Source organism: Hemiscyllium ocellatum, assembly GCF_020745735.1.
Source record: "Hemiscyllium ocellatum isolate sHemOce1 chromosome 27 unlocalized genomic scaffold, sHemOce1.pat.X.cur. SUPER_27_unloc_2, whole genome shotgun sequence".
NCBI classification, from domain to species: domain Eukaryota; kingdom Metazoa; phylum Chordata; class Chondrichthyes; order Orectolobiformes; family Hemiscylliidae; genus Hemiscyllium; species Hemiscyllium ocellatum.
The window spans coordinates 2,248,849-2,268,076 of record NW_026867487.1 but is presented as its reverse complement, the minus strand read 5'-3'; the positions used below and the strand labels follow the sequence as shown (position 1 = coordinate 2,268,076).

At 58.0% G+C, this 19,228-nt stretch overlaps 2 protein-coding genes across 2 annotated transcripts; one reads left to right on the top strand and one right to left on the bottom strand.

Annotated features, from left to right (window-relative positions):
• LOC132807693 (E3 ubiquitin-protein ligase CCNB1IP1) lies at window positions 1–9,048 on the top strand. The gene is made up of 3 exons (XM_060821726.1): window positions 1–297; window positions 7,195–7,525; window positions 8,563–9,048. The coding sequence occupies exons 1-3, from the start codon at window positions 1–3 to the stop codon at window positions 8,802–8,804; spliced, it is 870 nt and encodes a 289-aa protein (XP_060677709.1). The 3' UTR covers window positions 8,805–9,048.
• A 2,742-nt stretch (window positions 9,049–11,790) lies between these two features.
• ttc5 (tetratricopeptide repeat domain 5) lies at window positions 11,791–19,223 on the bottom strand (the record flags this gene model as incomplete). Its single annotated transcript, XM_060821711.1, has 8 exons — window positions 11,791–12,642; window positions 13,200–13,344; window positions 13,610–13,824; window positions 14,442–14,588; window positions 15,224–15,280; window positions 18,116–18,207; window positions 18,354–18,501; window positions 19,017–19,223. Coding segments are annotated over 8 exons (1,131 nt in total), but the record flags the coding sequence as incomplete, so codon positions are not given.
• Window positions 19,224–19,228: the final 5 nt, after the last annotated feature.

Sequence of the window (19,228 nt, the reverse complement as noted above, 5' to 3'; positions counted from 1 at the left end):
ATGGCGATGTGCGAGGACGTGCTGCTGTGTAACTTCGCCAAGTGCCGCGCCAAGCTGTCCGGCTTCGCCTGGGTCACCGCCTGCTCGCACGTCTTCTGCGACCAGCACGGCAGCGGCGAGTTCAGCCGCTCGCCCGCCCTGTGCCCGGCCTGCAAGAGCGCGCTGGCCGGCAAGCTGGACATCGTCCGCACCGAGCTCAGCCCGTCCGAGGAATACAAGGCCATGGTGCTGTCCGGCCTCCGGCCAGAGCTCATCCTCGACATCGCGTCCCGAGCGCTCGCCTTCTGGACCTACCAGGTCAGCGACCTCCGCGCACACCGCCCCCTGTGGCCGGGAGGGTCAGCGACACCTCCGCGCACACCGCCCCCTGTGGCCGGGAGGGTCAGCGACCTCCGCGCACACCGCCCCCTGTGGCCGGGAGGGTCAGCGACCTCCGCGCACACCGCCCCCTGTGGCCGGGAGGGTCAGCGACCTCCGCGCACACCGCCCCCTGCGGCCGGGAGGGTCAGCGACCTCCGCGCACACCGCCCCCTGTGGCCGGGAGGGTCAGCGGCCTCCGCGCACACCGCCCCCTGTGGCCGGGAGGGTCAGCGACCTCCGCGCACACCGCCCCCTGTGGCCGGGAGGGTCAGCGACCTCCGCGCACACCGCCCCCTGTGGCCGGGAGGGTCAGCGACCTCCGCGCACACCGCCCCCTGCGGCCGGGAGGGTCAGCGACCTCCGCGCACACCGCCCCCTGTGGTAGGGAGGGTCAGCGACCTCCGCGCACACCGCCTCCTGTGGTAGGGAGGGTCAGCGACCTCCACGCACACCGCCCCCTGTGGTAGGGAGGGTCAGTGACACCTCCGCGCACACCGCCCCCTGTGGCCGGGAGGGTCAGCGACCTCCGCGCACACCGCCCCCTGTGGTAGGGAGGGTCAGCGACCTCCGCGCACACCGCCCCCTGCGGCCGGGAGGGGCAGCGACCTCCGCGCACACCGCCCCCTGCGGCCGGGAGGGTCAGTGACACCTCCGCACACACCGCCCCCTGTGGCCGGGAGGGTCAGTGACACCTCCACACACACCGCCCCCTGCGGCCGGGAGGGTCAGTGACACCTCCACACACACCGCCCCCTGTGGCCGGGAGGGTCAGTGACACCTCCACACACACCGCCCCCCTGTGGCCGGGAGGGTCAGTGACACCTCCACACACACCGCCCCCCTGTGGCCGGGAGGGTCAGTAACGTTCAGGTTAACTTGGCTGAACGGGAATGGGCAGCTACGATGGGGAACATAGAGGGCGTCCCTGGGGTGGGGGTGGGATGGGGGGGGGGGGTAGTTTCCTAGACCCCCCCCTGCGTCGTGGACCCAGCCGGGAATCCTGGACCTGTCACTGGTCAATGAAGCGGGTTTAGACGGGTGATCTGAGAGTGCAGGCTCCCCCCGGGCAATAGTGATCATAACGTGACGGGATTTACTATTCGCTTCGAGAGAGTGAGAAATCGGGGTCAGAAACCACAGGTAAACTAAAGGGAACGGAACGAAAGAAGGGCGGGTGGATGAGCAGGAAGGACAATAACCAGGCATGGGCAGGCGGGCGGGGAGGTAACCCGGGACTCTCGGCAAAAAATACATCGCGGAAAGGTCGAAGGAGAGGGACGAACCAACCACGGCGAGCCAAGGAAGGGGACGACTGACTCAAAAAGGGATCATTCAAGAGCCGGTCACGTGGTACGAGACCGATTAAACGGAGGCAAAAGGCTGCTCAATGCTGCAGCCCCAAAGACTTGCATCCTTGGGTCCTAACAGAGGGAGACGGTGGACGCATCAGGGTCGCGAGTTTCCCAAAACGTTTGGATTCTGGATATGGACGCTTCAGACGGGACAGGGAGGGAAGTAAAAGAGGTGGGGGTTGGGGGGGGGGGGTGGGGGTGGGAGGATTTGCATTGCTGGTCAAGGATGATATCACGGCTGTGTTAAAGGAGGACACTATGGAGGGCTTGAGCAGTGAGGCGTTATGAGGAGTAAGAAGGGTCCAGTTACATCGTTGGGACTGTATTGTGGGCCTCCCAACAGCGAGCGCGAGGTAGAAGAACAAACAGGTAAACAGACCCTGGAAAGACGTGGAGGCTACAGGGTGGTGGTGGTGATGGGAGATTTTAATTTTCCCAACATTGACTGGGATACACTTAGTGTCAGAGGTCAGGACTGGGGAGAATTTGTAAGGAGCATTCAGGAATGTTTTCTAGAGCAGTATGTCAAATAATCCGACTAGGGAAGGGACCATATTGGACCTGGTGTTGGGGAACGAGCCAGGCCAGCTGGTAGACGTTGCAGTGGGGGGATATCTTTGGAAACAGTGACCACAAATTCTGTCAGTTTTAGAATAACTCGAAGACAAAGGTGAGAGTGGTCCTCAGGGAAGTGTACTAAACTGGGCCAAGGTCAGTTATATCAAAATGAGGCAGGAGCTGGGAAATGTGGATTGGGGGCAGCTATTTGAAGGCATGCCCACATTTGAGATGTGGGAGGCTTTCAAAGATAGTGCAGGATAGGCATGTCCCTTTGAAAGGCAAGATTGGTGAACCGTGGATGACAGGAGAAATTGTGCGACTAGCCAGGAGGAAAAGGGAAGCGTACATCAGGTCCAGGCAGCTAAGAACAGAACAGGACCTGGAGGAATATCGGGACAGTAGGACCAATCTTAATAGCTGGAGCCCTGACAGATATCTTTGTAGCATCCTGAAACCTAGGTGAGGTGCCTGAGGACTGGAGAGTTGCTAATGCTGTTCCCCTGTACAAGAAGGGTAGTAGGGATATTCCGGGTAACTACAGGCCGGTGAGCCTGACGTCAGTGATGGGAAAGTTGCTGCAGAAGGTACTGAGGGATGGAATCTATTTATATTTGGAAGAGAATGAGCTTACCGGTGATGGGCAACACGGTTTATGCCAGGGAGATCGTGCCTTACCAACTTAATAGAGTTCTTTGAGGAAGTGACAAGTTGTTAACGAAGGAAGGCTGTAGATGTCACATACATGGACTTTAGTAAGGTGTTTGATAAGGTTCCCCATGGTAGACTAATGGAGAAAGTGAAGTCACATGGTGTGCAGGGTGTTCTAGCTAGGTGGGTAAAGAACTGGTTGAGCAGCAGGAGACACGGATTGGTAGTTGAAGGGAGTTTCTCGAAATGGAGAAAGGTGACCAGTGATGTTCTACAGGGGTCAGTGCTGGGGTCACTGGTGTTTGTGATATACATAAATGATCAGCAAGTTTACAGATGACACAAAGATTGGTGGAGTAGCAGAAAGCATAAGGGACTATCAGAAAATAAAGGAGGATATAGACAGTCTGGAGAGTTGGGCAGAGAAGTGGCAGATGGAGTTCAATGCAGACAAATGTGAGAAGTCTAATTCTAGAGTGATTTATACAGTGAATGGAAGAGCCTTGGGAAGAGTTGATGGGCAGAGAGATCTGGGAGTGCAGGTCCATTGTACGCTGAAGGTTGCTGCACAGGTGGATAGAGTGGTCACAAAGGCATGTACTATGCTTGCCTTTATCGGATGAGGTACTGAGTGTAAGAGCTGGCAAGCCATACTAAAATTGTACAAGACATTGGTTCGGCTGCATTTAGACTCCTGTGTACAGTTCTGGGCGCCACATTACCGAAAGGACGTGGATGCGTTGGAGAGGATGCAGAGAAGGTTTAGATTAGATTAGACTTACAGTGTGGAAACAGGCCCTTCGGCCCAACAAGTCCACACCGACCCGCCGAAGCGCAACCCACCCATACCCTTACCTAACACTACGGGCAATTTAGCATGGCCAATTCACCTGACCCGCACATCTTTGTGACTGTGGGAGGAAACCGGAGCACCCGGAGGAAACCCACGCAGACACGGGGAGAAAGTGCAAACTCCACACAGTCAGTCACCTGAGTCGGGAATTGAACCCGGGTCTCTGGTGCTGTGAGGCAGCAGTGCTAACCACTGTGCCGCCCCTAAATTTTGTGAGGATGTTGCCTGGTATGGAAGGAGCGAGCTATGAAGAGAGGTTGAATAGGTTGGTTTCATTAGATAGGAGGAGGTTGGGGGGGGGGGGGGGGGAACCTGATTGAGGTTTACAAAATCATGAAGGGTATCGGCAGGGTGGGAGAGAGACAGCTTTTTCCCCAGGGTGAGGGATTCAATAACGAAAGGTCACGTGTTCAAGGTGAGAGGTTGAAGGGGGATACACGCGGCAAGTACTTACACAGAGGGTGGTAGGTGCCTGGAATGCATTGCCAGCCAAGGTGGTAGAGCCAGGCATGGTAGATTCATTTAAGATGGGTATGGACAGATGCATGAGGAGGTGGGGAGCAGAGGGATACAGATGCTTCAGGATTGGGCGACAGGTTTAGATAGGGGATTTGGATCGGCTCAGGCTTGGAGGGCCGAAGGGCCCATTCCTGGGCTGTAAATTGTCTTTGTTCTTTGGAGACGTGCAAGAGGATTGGCAAACTACCAAGGTGACACCCCCTATTGACTGGTCAGAGAGTTTCCAGGAAGTCTCCATCAGGGTGGATCAAGGGGAGCCAGTAGATGTGCTGTATTCCGACTTCCCAGAAGATATTTGCCAAGGTGGGTCAGAGACCCGCGAGGGTGAGAGCCCATGGTGTCGGAGGTCGGGTGCTGGAACACTGTCCAGCGGGCAGGGGACGGAGTCGGGAGAAGGGGTTCTTTCTACGACCCGCGGCCGTAACCGTTCACAGAACGTACTCATGACTGGGAGGGGAGGGGAGGGGAGGATGTGGCGCAGGTAGGTAGATGGGGAAGGCGACTTGTGAGAGGGACGCAAATGGTTCACAGAGAGATATCGACCGTGAGAAAGAAGTTGGCAGACAGAGTGCGACGTGGGGCGATGCGAAATGGGTGGGTTTGGCAAGGGAGGTCAAAAGATTGGAACACACAGATTGAGAAGGACACCACTCCGACTGGCACAACCCATCCCAGCTGGGACAGGCTAAACAGAGACACGCCTGGGAATTCCCACAGGTCGGGCATTCACACCGAACGCCCATCGAAAGATACGCTGATTTGGACCCACTGCTGAGCAGGAGAACCGGAAACGATATCGACCATCACAACAGACCAACAGCCACGAGTAGAAAGCGGGGCAGAAGACCAGCGCTTCACGGATGATGTCACCGAGCGTGGTGACGAAACGTCTGAAAAACAGACCCACCGGCACAGCGAGGGAATTTACAACCTGATCCACGACCCGAATCTGCTCCAACAACCCGCAGAACAGGACTGTACGCAAACAGAGAGCAAACTCCCACACAGAGGGCTGTAATGGTCGGGCCGAAGGGCCCGTTTACCACGCTCTCCGACTCAGGGAGACCAGAGCAGGTGGGTGAGCACACCCGGGGACAGCAGGGAATCAGGAAAAGGGGAGTGAAAGGTTGGCCCTAACCTCAAAGTGGGTTGGGGTGTACGGGGGGGGGGGTGGGGGTGGGAGGACGCCTGTCTGTGACCGGACATGGTGCTGTGGAGGCTGCTTCGGGAGCACCCTGAGCAGTTTTGGTTCCCCGCGTTTAGTCAGAGACATTATGCTGCTGGAGGCAATCCACAGGAGGTTCACTCAGGCGGTCTCTGGGGTACCGGGGAATTTTCTGACGAGCAAAGGCTAAGCAGGTTGGGACTGTACTCACTGGTACGTATCGGGACCAGGGTTAAGGCTGGGAGTTGAGAGTCTTTGGTGTTCTGGTTTCCTCCCACAATCCAGGAATGTGCAGGTGAGGGTGGATTGGCCATGATAAATTACCCATAGTGTCCAGGGATGTGCAGGTTAGGGTGGATTGGCTGTGCTAAATTACCCATAGTGCCCAGGGGTGTGCAGGTTAGGGTGGATTGGCTGTGCTAAATTACCCATAGTGCCCAGGGGTGTGCAGGTTAGGGTGGATTGGCCGTGCTAAATTACCCATAGTGCCCAGGGATGTGCACGTTAGGGTGGATTGGCCGTGCAAAATTACCCATAGTGCCCAGGGATGTGCAGGTTAGGGTGGATTGGCCATGATAAATTACCCATAGTGCCCAGGGATGTGCAGGTTAGGGTGGATTGGCCATGCTAAATTACCCATAGTGCCCAGGGATGTGCAGGTTAGGGTGGATTGGCTGTGCTAAATTACCCATAGTGCCCAGGGGTGTGCAGGTTAGGGTGGATTGGCTGTGCTAAATTACCCATAGTGCCCAGGGGTGTGCAGGTTAGGGTGGATTGGCTGTGCTAAATTACCCATAGTGCCCAGGGATGTGCACGTTAGGGTGGATTGGCCGTGCTAAATTACCCATAGTGCCCAGGGATGTGCAGGTTAGGGTGGATTGGCCATGATAAATTACCCATAGTGCCCAGGGATGTGCAGGTTAGGGTGGATTGGCCATGCTAAATTACCCATAGTGCCCAGGGGTGTGCAGGTTAGGGTGGATTGGCTGTGCTAAATTACCCATAGTGCCCAGGGATGTGCAGGTTAGGGTGGATTGGCCATGCTAAATTACCCATAGTGCCCAGGGATGTGCAGGTTAGAGTGGATTGGCTATGCTAAATTACCCATAGTGCCCAGGGATGTGGAGGTTGGGGGGATTGGCCGTGCTAAATTACCCATAGTGCCCAGGGATGTGCAGGTTAGAGTGGATTGGCCATGCTAAATTACCCATAGTGCCCAGGGATGTGCAGGTGAGGGTGGATTGACCGTGCTAAATTACCCATAGTGCCCAGGGATGTGCAGGTGAGGGTGGATTGGCCATGCTAAATTACCCATAGTGCCCAGGGATGTGCAGGTTAGGGTGGATTGGCCATGCTAAATTACCCATAGTGCCCAGGGATGTGCAGGTTAGGGTGGATTGGTCAAGGGGTAGATGTTGAGTAATAGCGGAATGCCTCTGGGTAGGTTACACTTCGGAGGGTCAGTGTGGACTTGTTGGGCCAAAGGGCCTGTTTCCACACTGTTGGGGGTTGGGGGAATGGGTGGAGGGTAGAGGAGGGTGGGTGTGGGGGGATAGAGTGTGGGGTTGGGGGGATGGAGACCCACGCAGCTCTGAGACCGGCTGGGTCAGACTGGCTATCCCCAGAAACGACCCCCCCGGTATTTCCATTCTGCTGGGGCTTCCTCCCTGTCCGCGGGAGGGGGGAAGGGGAGGGGGCGGGAGCTGGTTTTAACTCACCTCCCCTCCCTCTCTCAGATCCACCAGGAGAGGCTGTACCAGGAGTACGCCTACAGCAAGGCCGAGAGCCGGCTGAGGCAGATGGAGAAACTGTACACCCAGCAGATCCAGGGGAAGGACATGGAGGTCAGCAACAGCCGTGGGGAGGTCTCCTCCCTCAAGAAGCTGCTGGAGGAGTACAAGAAAAAGTACAGCGAGATCTCGGAGAAGCTGATGGAGAGGAACCGACAGTACCAGAAACTGCAAGGGCTCTACGACAGCCTGAGGCTCCGCACCCTGGCCATGACAGGGGAGGGAGACTCCGCGGTGTCTGCTCCACCTTCCACAGCTCTCTACAGCCTGCCCATGGGTAAGAGGCAGGCAGCTTCCCTGACCGCCATCCTTCCGAAACCACCACCAGCACCGCGTGCTCTTCACTCACCTTTGTCTCTCTCTCTCTCTTCCTTGATCTGTGTTCCTCCCTCTGTCACCATCCCTCTCTCCCCGTCTGTCTCCAGCCCTCCCTCCATCTCTATTTCTGTCTCTCTCTCCATCCCTCCCTCTGTTTACCTCCCTTTCTGTTGCCTTCTCTGTCCATCCCTCTCTATCTCTGCTTCCTCCCTCCTTCCATCTCCTTTTTGTCTCTCTCTCTCCCGTCTGTCTGTCTCTCCCTCTGTCACCATCCTTCCCCCCCTTACTCTCTCTCTCTCTCTCTCCCTCCCTGTCTCCGTCCCTCCATCTCCCTTTCTCTGTCTCCCTCTTTCTCCGTCTCTATCCCTCCCTGTCTGTCCCTCTCTCTCTGTCCCTCTGTCTTCCCCCCTCTCTCCCTTTCTCTGTCACCCTCTGTCAGTCCCTCCCTCTCTCTCTTTCACTTTCTGTCTCCGTCCCTCTCTCGCTGAGCTGTCTTTCTCCATATGTGTCTGACTCTTCACACTCTATCACTCAGTCTCGTTCTCTCTCTCTCCTTCTCACTGTCCCACTCTCTGCAGTCACACACTGTTCGATGTGTTAGATTACAGTGTGGAAACAGGCCCTTCGGCCCAACAAGTCCACACCGACCCGCCGAAGCGTAACCCACCCAGACCCACTCCCCTACACCTAACACTACGGACAATTTAGCACGGCCAATTCACCTGACCCGCACACCTTTGGACTGTGGGAGGAAACCGGAGCACCCGGAGGAAACCCACGCAGACACGGGGAGAACGTGCAAACTCCACACAGTCAGTCGCCTGAGTCGGGAATCGAACCCGGGTCTCAGGCGCTGGGAGGCAGCAGTGCTAACCACTGTGCCACCGTGTATGGTCTCACCGGGGAGAGGAGGGGTGGGGGACGTGGGGATGTGATGGGGCACTGGGGTTTGCTGCTGACCACATTCCTGGTTTCTCTCTCTCTCTCTCCCTGCAGGGGGCCTGGCCAAGTACATCCCGACGGAGAGCCCCCAGGGTAGGCCGGCTGCCGGGGAGGGTGGGGACTTCCACCTGCGCCCCTCCTTCTTCGGCTCCCCCGCGGCAGAGCGGTCGGGGGGCTTCTTCACCTTCTCCCCGAGCGAAGGGGCTGCCCAGGAGCTCCGCCAACCCCAGGCCCAGGCCCAGGCCCAGGCGCGGGCCCTGGGGGCGAACGGCCTGTACAAGATGAAGAAGATGTGAACGGGACGTGGCACGGGGAGGGACCTGGGGTGGGAGAACCCCAGAGGCTGAACACTGACCCCCCCCAACCTTTCGCTGACCACTCCCCCCACCCTGCGGTGGGTCTCTGGGTTCACACGGCCTGACCGAAACATCCCGTGGTCTTCAATCGACTCCCTACCCCCACCACCTGATGTGGCGTCTCCCCCTCCCTCAGGGCTTGGCTCCTTCCTACCCGGTTGTTTCAGAGTTCTGTCCATTAAAGCTTCCTTTTCGCCTTTGAGCGGACCTCCCCCCCCCAGGCGTCTGGTCTCCTTTCTTTCTCCTCCCTCTCACCCCTCCCCTCCCGATCTCTGCTTCCTTCAGCCCGGCCTTGCGTCGCGTTCCCGCAGCACACTTTCGCCACAACCCGTCTCGGGTCAACGGGTTCGGAACAGAAAGGACGAGTAACATGAGGACAGCAACGCCACTCCTGGGGAGTGACGCTGCGCAGACAGACCTTGGGCTGCAGGTTCAGAGTTCCTCCTAACTGGAGTCTCAGGTGGAAGACAGAGGGTGGTGGTGGAGGGTTGTTTTTCAGACTGGAGGCCTGTGACCAGTGGAGGGCCACAAGGATCGGTGCTGGGCCCTCTACTTTTTGGTCATTTACATAAATGATTTGGATGCGAGCATAAGAGGTATAGTTAGTAAGTTTGCAGATGACCCCAAAATTGGAGGTGTAGTGGGACAGCGAAGAGGGTTACCTCAGATTACAACAGGATCTGGACCAGATGGGCCAATGGGCTGAGAAGTGGCAGATGGAGTTTAATTCAGATAAATGCGAGGTGCTGCATTTTGGGAAAGCAAATCTTAGCAGGACTTATACACTTCATGGTGAGGTCCTAGGGAGTGCTGCTGAACAAAGAGACCTTGGAGTGCAGGTTCATAGCTCCTTGAAAGTGGAGTCGCAGGTCGATAGGATAGTGAAGGCAGCGTTTGGTATGCTTTCCTTTATTGGTCAGAGTATTGAGTACAGGAGTTGGGAGGGTCATGTTGCGGCTATACAGGACATTGGTTAGGCCACTGTTGGAATATTCCGTGCAATTCTGGTCTCCTTCCTATCGGAAAGATGTTGTGAAACTAGAAAGGGTTCAGAAAAGATTTACAAGGATGTTGCCAGGGTTGGAGGGTCTGAGCTACAGGGAGAGGCTGAACAGGCTGGGGCTGTTTTCCCTGGAGCGTCGGGGGCTGAGGGGTGACCTTATAGAGGTTTATAAAATCATGAGGGGGACATGGAGAGGGTAAATAGACCAGGTCTTTACCCCCTGGGGTGGGGGAGTCCAGAACTAGAGGGGCGTAGGTTTAAGGGGAGAGGGGAAAGGGAGCTGAGGGGTAACTTTTCCCCCCAGAGGGTGGTGCGTGTGTGGAATGAGCTGCCAGAGGATGTGGGGGAGGCTGGGACAATGACAGCATTGCAAAGGCATCAGGGTGGGGACAGGGATAGGAAGGGGTTAGAGGGAGATGGGCCGAGGGCTGGGGAATGGGACTGGATTAGGGTTAGGGATATCTGGGTCAGCATGGAGGAGATGGGCCGAAGGGTCTGTTTCCCTGGTGTATGTCTCTGTCACACAGGGAGCTGTGCTCAGGCTGTGCCCTTGGACGCCAGACCAACAGGAGCAGACAGCGTCTGTCCGCGGGAAACAAGGCAGGCAAACACCACGCTGGGCCGTGACTGGGGTTCAGAACTGGGGACGGTGATGCGCAGCCCTGCCTGAGGCAGGAGAAAAACCCACACGGGCTGGACGGTCCCACCGCGAGGGGATCTCGGGGGATTCACACTGGAGCTGAAACCGTCGGGAAGGGTAGGGGAGGGGAGAGAGGCGGGGGGAGCATCCGAGGTTTATAAACCAGAGACGGACAGCGTGCGAGCAAGGTCACGATCTGTCTCAGCAGCGTTCCAGCTCCCTTCCCCACCCTCCCAGTCCGCAGTGCATAAGTCCCTGTCACTGATGGACAAGGGACCCCTTCCCCCCAAAACTCGCCCATTGGTACAGGGAGCGTATTCTGCTTCATCGACAACGCACGTCCCACCCCCCGAAGGTCACCTCTCCCCCTTCCAGCTCTCCGAGGGGCTGAGTAAGCGGGAACTTGTGGGAGAGGGGACACAGTCAGGGACGGGGGGGGTGATAATCACCACCCCCGGGAGAGAGTGAACATAACCACCCCCTTCCCCCACAACCCCCCCCCGCTGAACCACGTCAGCTCTCCCTTATGGTCACTTTAATCCATGTGTCGGGGGGGGGGTACTGATGAAGGAGAAAGTGAGGACTGCAGAGAAAAGAGTGAGGTGCTGGTCAGGCAGGACAGACATTGATTCCTGATGAACAGCTTATGGCCAAAACCTCAAATCGCCCGCTCCTCAGATGCTGCCTGACCGGCTGTGCTTTTCCAGCACCAAACACTTTGACTCTTGTGGGCGAGGGAGGGGGAGAGGTGAAGGACACAGAGTTTGGTTCTCACACACCCATTCTCTCTCTCTCTCTCACACACACACACACACACACACACATACACGCTCACACACTCTCACATTCACGCGCGCACACACACCCGTCCGCTCTCTCTCTCATACCCACACACACGCATATTCTCTCACACACACACATCCGTTCTCTCTCTCTCTCACATACACACTCTCTCACACACACACACATACATATTCTCTCACACACACAATCACACTCACACTATCATCCACACACTTCACGTTGACACACATCTGTTCTCTCTCTCACATACACACACATTCACGCTCACACACTCTTAAACACACCCATTTACACAAACACACACACCCATCCCCCCTCACACACGCGCTCTCGCACACCCATTCTCTCACACACAACACACATTCACGCTCACACATCCTTCAACACACCCAGTTACATACGCTCACACACACATGCTCTCTCTCACACCCGCTCTTCGACACCCCCCCCCCACTCTCCGACACACAGATGGAGCAACATTTCCAACATATGACCTTTTAATCAGCCACTTCACAAACACAAAGCCTCGCTGGCTGTACCGTCAATAACTTACACGCAGGAAACAAGGAAAGGTGTACAGTTCTGGAGGTTAACTGGAGAAATATACATAAATATATACATGTTCTCTTTAAAAAAAAGCACCATGGGAAATATATACATCTATGTACACTTTGCAAACTGTATCAAAGCGAGTGGAGGGTAATCTTTCACCCCCTCCCACCTCCCCACCGTCTCTGGGGCAGGTGAGGGATGCACCAGCAGGAAGGGGGACCAGGACTCGGTGAAACCACACGGGTGGGTCAGAGCAGGCTCTGGGGCACGGAGACTCCGATAATGGGCTGCGGGTGTCTGCAGGAACCCCCTGGGCTGGAGGGGGTGCTTGAGCGGCCCTGCGGGCGATTTCTGGGGTTGGGGAGGGTGGGTGGGGATACGGTCACATCGGGTTGCGGTCCCTCAGAGACACAGGCGTACCCGCCAGTGCTTACTGGAGAGGAGGCCGACATGCCCTACCTGTGGGATACAGCCATATCCGCTGGTGGTCTCCAAGTGTTAGGGGTGGGGGCTGTATCTGTCAGGGGTCAGGTGGTCTCGGGGGGGGTTTGGGGGTGGGGGTGAGGGGGGTGAGGATCTGGCGGTGTTTCCCGGTGGTCTCCGAGTGTTCGGGGGGGGGGGGTCAGGATCTGGTGGTGTTCCCCTGGTGCCGAAGTCTCTTACTCGGTCTGCGGTTTGTAGTTGACGATCGCTCGGGCCTGGCTACTCAGGCTCTGCTTCCTCCCGTTCACCAGCAGGACCAGGGGGCTCGCCACCCGGATGTTCGTGAAGGAGATTTGCTGCAGGGGGGAGGGGGAGGGAGGGGGGGAGAGAGAGAGGAGAGAGAGACACGGGGGGGAGAGAGAGAGAGAGAGAGAGAGAGGAGGAGAGAGAGAGAGACACGGGGGGGATACGGTCAGAGAGAGAGAGAGACACAGAGAGGGGGGAGAGAGAGAGAGGGAGGGAGAGAGGGGGGGAGAGAGAGAGAGAGAGAGAGAGGGAGAGGGAGGGAGAGAGACAGAGAGAGGGGGAGAGAGAGAGTGTCAGATAACGGAGAGGGGAACTGCCGAACGCACAAACACGAGTAAGGGGTAGGAACCCGGAAAACCCAGCACCAGCAGGGAATCGGGAAGGGTCGATGGAATGTCGGCCGCAGATTCCGCTGGAGGATTGGGAAGAGAGATGGCAATGGGGGGGGGAGCGGGGCTGAATGGCCTCTCCCTGTTCCTGTTCTGTACCATCGCGGGAGGTCCCCTGGAGTGCTAACGGAGGTATGTTTATGTCGCGGGGCGTACAGACCCATCACAACCTCCCCGTGACCCGCTCGCCATTCTCTCTCTCTCTCGCTCTCTCTCACCTTGCCGTCATGGTCAATGCTGTGGTGTTTCACCTGGGGCTCAGGAATAGCCACTGTGTCTCCGATGAGAACACCCCAGCTCTCCGCCATATTGTACACCATCACCGCCAGGCAGGTTCCCTCGGAATCCATCAGACCGAAGGTACTGAGGGCGGGAGAGAGGGACAGTCAGGGACGGCCAGGAACACAGACACCGTCCCCCCTCCACACACCGTCCCCCCTCCACACACCGTCCCCCCTCCACACACCTTCCCCCCTCCACACACCTTCCCCCCCCCACACACCGTCCCCCCCCCACACACCGTCCCCCCCCCACACACCGTCCCCCCTCCACACACCGCCCCTGATAACAGGGTCCCCGCTGAGCCCATGATGACCCTTCCTGCTTCCCGCTGACATTCAGGACTCACAACGGCACTTTCTCCTCGTCGGTGAGACTGAAGAGCACCTTGCCAATGACCACCGTGCCCGTGTTGAGGCCGGGACTGAGACCCCGCAGTGGTTTCAGGGTGAGAGAGAGCTCCTTGCCACTGCTCCCCGTGTAGGTCCGCGCCTTGTAGGTGGCCAGCTCCTTGTTCTGCAGGCTGGCCATCATCGTGTTCAGTCGCTTGGTCTTCAGCATGCCCTGAAGGCAGAACCACAGAAACACCAGCCCTTTCACAACCCGTGAGCACAACTACTCAGGCACTGCGAGACAGGGACCCACCCAGTCCCGCTGAGGGAGGGACAGGGGGCTACAATCCATACACACACCACCCACCAATACACATAGATACACCCACACACACCCGCCAAACACATAGGTACACACACACCCACACACACCCCCACACCACCTCCGCCCCACACACACACACACACACACACACACACACACACACACACCTCCACCCACCCACCACCTCCCCCGACACACGCGCGCACACACACAAACACCACACAATGACCATTCGCAATTAGAGAATCTAACCATCGCCCCCTTGACGTTCAATGGCGTTACCATCACTGAATCCCCCCTCCCCCCCCCACTATCACCATCCTGGGGGGGATCCCGTTGAGATAGAGGTGTGTACCCTCTACAGGACTCACTGCAGCAACTCCCCGAGTCACCTCAGACAGCCCCTTCCCCAAACCCTCCCCACGGCCACGTCCATCCTGAGGGAAGGGGGGGGGGGTGGGGCAGATACACGGGAACACCAGCCCCCCCTGTGATGTGAACCGGGGTAGGGGGGTGTCACTCACCTTCTGCCGGAGGAGGGTGGCGAGTCGCTCCAGGTAGGTGAGGAGCTGCGTCTCCCGGATCCGGGGTTCAGGCAAGGCTGGGTCCAGGGCAGCGGCCCGGGCAAATCCCCGCAGAGCGTCAGAGTAACTCTCCCCGTACTTATACAGCTATCGGGGGGGGGGGGGGGGAAGAGAGGGGGGAGGAGAGGGAGAAGGAGAGGGGGGAAGGAGAGTGGGTGGGGGGGCGAGCAGAGATAGATTAGAGGGGCCTCTGGCACTGACCTCTGACTGAGGGTGGACCTGCCTCCCGGACCCACAGGGGAGGGATGAGGACCCCACCCCACCCCATCCCCCATCCCATCGCCCCCACCCCAGCCCGGGTCAATCCCCCAGCGATGGGAAGGGCGGACCATCTGCTCCACCCGCCCCACCCCCCTCCCCTCGGTGTGATCACCTCCCCCCCTCCCCTCTCCCCAGGCCCCTCCCTCCCTCACCCTGAGGCTGTACACTACCGCGCACGGACACCCCACCCGGCAGCGCAGAGACGGAGGACGTTCGGACCGCTGGCTCTGTGCTAGCTCTTCGAAGCACAGCGCCCAGGAAGGCCAGCGTTTGCCCCTTGGTTGTCCCGCGCAAGCCCTCCCCTGCCCCCCTCCCCCTCCCCGTCCCGGGGACACCCCCCCAGCTCCAGCCCCTCCCCCGCTCCGTCCCGGGGACACCCCCCAGCTCCAGCCCCTCCCCCACACCGTCCCGGGGACACCCCCCAGCTCCAGCCCCTCCCACCTCCCTCCAAAAGAGCTCACCGTCGATCGGTTCAGATGAAGGTCAGCGTTACCGCGGGAGGAGGGATCCACTGCTTCCTGGGGGAGGGGGTGGGGGGGAGACAGGGTGGATGGAAGGGGGAGGGGTGGGGAGAGAGTGTGGGAGAGAGGAGGGGAGAGAGAGAAAGGGAGGGGGGTGGGAGATGAAAGGGGGGTGGGAGATGAAGGGGGGTGGGAGATGAAGGGGAGGGGGGAGGGAGGGGGGAGGAGGGAGGGAGGAGGGAGGGAGGAGGGTGGGGGAGGGGGGGGTGGGGTGGGGGAGGGATGGGGGGAGGAGGAGGGATGGGGGGAGGAGGAGGGATGGGGGGAGGAGGAGGGGGATTGGGGGGGAGGAGGGGGATGGGGGGGAGGAGGGGGATTGGGGGGGGAGGAGGGGTGGGAGCAGGGGGGTAGGGGAAGGGGGAGAAAGGAAGGGGGAGAAAGGGAGGGAGGGAGGGAAGGGAAGGGAAGGGGAGGGAGTGAGGAAAAAGCAAAAATTGAGGGATGAGGATGGGTTGGGGCCGTTTTACCGCACCCAATGTCTCCCCCTCCACCCCCCACATCCCCCAACCCGAGCTGGGGCTGGTTCCGGGAGAAGTCAGCAGCAGGAATTCCGCGGGGATTGGCTCCAGGACCCGGAGCGTCTCCGACATCTACGTTTGGGATTTGGAGCGGTGGTGGGTGCACACAGGGAGGCTGCTGGAGGGAGAGGGATATCCCCCACGCAACACGGGAAAACCCGGAATTGGCCGTTCTGGAAGAGCGGGGGGATTACTTCAGTCAAGAGAGAGAAACTGTGGAGGGGGACGGTGTGTGGAGGGGGGGGGTGGGTGAGGGGACCTTGTGCAATCACGCACAGGGACAGCAGGGAATCGGGAAGGGTCATGCAATACTGCACTCATACACTTCATGGTGAGGTCCTGGGGAGTGTTGCTGAACAAAGAGACCTTGGAGAGCAGGTTCATAGCTCCTTGAAAGTGGAGTCGCAGGTGGATAGGATAGTGAAGGCAGCGTTTGGTATGCTTTCCTTTATTGGTCAGAGTATTGAGTACAGGAGTTGGGAGGGTCATGTTGCAGCTGTACAGGACATTGGTTAGGGCCACTGTTGGAATATTGTGTGCAATTCTGGTCTCCTTCCTATCGGAAAGATGTTGTGAAACTTGAAAGGGGTCAGAAAAGATTTACAAGGATGTTGCCAGGGTTGGAGGGTCTGAGCTACAGGGAGAGGCTGAACAGGCTGGGGCTGTTTTCCCTGGGGTGTCGGGGGCTGAGGGGTGACCTTATAGAGGTTTATAAAATCATGAGGGGACATGGAGAGGGTAAATAGACCAGGTCTTTACCCCCTGGGGTGGGGGTGTCCAGAACTAGAGGGGGGTAGGTTTAAGGGGAGAGGGGAAAGGGAGCTGAGGGGTAACTTTTCCCCCCAGAGGGTGGTGCGTGTGTGGAATGAGCTGCCAGAGGATGTGGGGGGAGGCTGGGACAATGACAGCATTGCAAAGGCATCAGGGTGGGGACAGGGATAGGAAGGGGTTAGAGGGAGATGGGCCGAGGGCTGGGGAATGGGACTGGGTTAGGGTTAGGGATATCTGGGTCAGCATGGACAGGATGGGCCGAAAGGAGTCCAGGTGTCTATCAAAGGCCAAGACACTGAGACTCCTAGGTTATTGGGGGAAGGGGTCTTGCAAATGCGCAGAGTGAGAGAGCACCCGCGGTCCTGTGCCCCACACGCCCGGCACAGAGGCTCAGGGGTGGACTTGCACATTCTTCCCCCCGTCTCTGAGCAGGTTTCCTCCGGGTGCTCCTCTTTGCTCCCACAGTCCAAAGATGTGCAGGTTAGGGTGGATTGGCATGCTAAATTACCCATAGTGCCCAGGGGTGTGCAGGTTAGGGTGAATTGGCCATGCTAAATTACCCATAGTGCCCAGGGATGTGCAGGTTAGGGTGGATTGGCCGTGCTAAATTACCCATAGTGCCCAGGGATGTGCAGGTTAGGGTGGATTGGCCGTGCTAAATTACCCATAGTGCCCAGGGATGTGCAGGTTAGGGTGGATTGGCCGTGCTAAATTACCCATAGTGCCCAGGGATGTGCAGGTTAGGGTGGATTGGCCGTGCTAAATTACCCATAGTGCCCAGGGGTGTGCAGGTTAGGGTGAATTGGCCATGCTAAATTACCCATAGTGCCCAGGGATGTGCAGGTTAGGGTGAATTGGTCGTGCTAGATTACCCACAGTGCCCAGGGATGTGTAGGTTAGGGTGGATTGGCCATGCTAAATTACCCATAGTGCCCAGGGATGTGCAGGTGAGGGTGGTTTGGCCGTGCTAAATTACCATAGTGCCCAGGGATGTGCAGGTCAGGATGGATTGGCCATGCTAAATTACCCATAGTACCCAGGGATGTGCAGGTTAGGGTGGATTGGCCGTGCTAAATTACCCATAGTGCCCAGGATGTGCAGGTTAGGGTGGGTTGGCCGTGACAAATTACCCATAGTGCCCAGGGATGTGCAGGTCAGGATGGATTGGCCGTGCTAAATTACCCATAGTGCCCAGGGATGTACAGGTTAGGGTGGATTGGCCGTGCTAAATTACCCATAGTGCCCAGGATGTGCAGGTTAGGGTGGATTGGCCGTGCTAAATTACCCATAGTGCCCAGGGATGTGCAGGTTAGGGTGGATTGGCCGTGCTAAATTACCCATAGTGCCCAGGGATGTGCGGGTTAGGGTGGATTGGCCGTGCTAAATTACCCATAGTGGGTGGTGCAGTAGTCAGTGGGAGATGGGTCTGGGTGGGTTACTCTCCGCAGGGACGGTGTGTGGCCGAAGGGCCTGTTTCGGGAGTCGGTGATGATTCCCGTTTCCCGCCCCGCTCCCCCCGGTGTCCGATGCGGCTAACACTCACCGCCTGGGCGTACGCGGTCAGCGCCTGCTGAGCCAAGCGAGGGTTCTGCCCACTGACGAAAAAGAGAGACAGGTAGGCGTTTCCCAGGATGTCTGTGGGGGATGGAGAGAGAGTGAGTGTGTGTGTGTGTGTGTGTGTGTGTGTGTGTGTTGTGTGTGAGAGAGAGAGAGAGAGAGAGAGAGATGCTGTCTCCAACTCCGACACACGGACCCCCCGTTCCCCGTTCCTCCGCACTTACACCATGAGGTGCCGTCCTTGACATCCATCTGGACGGCCATCTTGGCCTGCTCCACGCTGGACAGCACGTTGCTGGCGTAGTCCTCTCCCTCAGCACGGAGCTGGCGCAGCACCATCGAGAGGTTCCTCAGTGACACCTTGTTCTTGCACTGGGAGGGGCAGGGGAAACCAGGAGTCAGGGTCAGAGGGCACACACACACACACGCACACTCACAGACACAGACAGACAGACACAGACACACACAGTCACACAGACAGACACACACACACACATGGTATAGCCGCCGCTCAGGGACACTGAGGGGAAACATGTGCACTCTCTGCTTTCCCTCAGAGACATGAGGAGGTGAGAGACAGGAAGACGGAGAGAGAGAGAGACAGAGAGAGAGAAACTGAAACAGAGAGAGAGAAACAGACAGAGAGACAGACAGACAGAGTGTGTGAGAGAGAGAGAGAGGAAGAGGAACAGAGAGAGAAAGAGACAGACAGAGAGAGAGAGAGTGTGAGGGAGAGAGTGTGAGAGAGAGAGCGAGTGAGTGTGACAGGGAGAGAGTGTGAGAGAGTGTGACCGAGAGGGAGAGCGCGAGTGACCAGGACTGGAGCCAGTGCCCGATGCCCGGGTTGGGTGAGAGGCCCCCTTCCCTCCCTGCCCTGAGGTGGTTACGTGGGTTAGAGCGCCGGAGAAGCAGGTCCTGGCTCCGACAACGTCTCCTTTCTTCCAGTAGACCTCCCCGAGCTGGTTCCAGGCCTCCACTAGGCCCGGCTCAAACTTAACAGCCTTGGAGAGGGCCTCCTCAGCGGCAGGCCGGTACTCCGACAGCACGTTCACCGCCTTCCCCTTCAACATCAGGAACTGGGCCTTGTTCACCACACCGC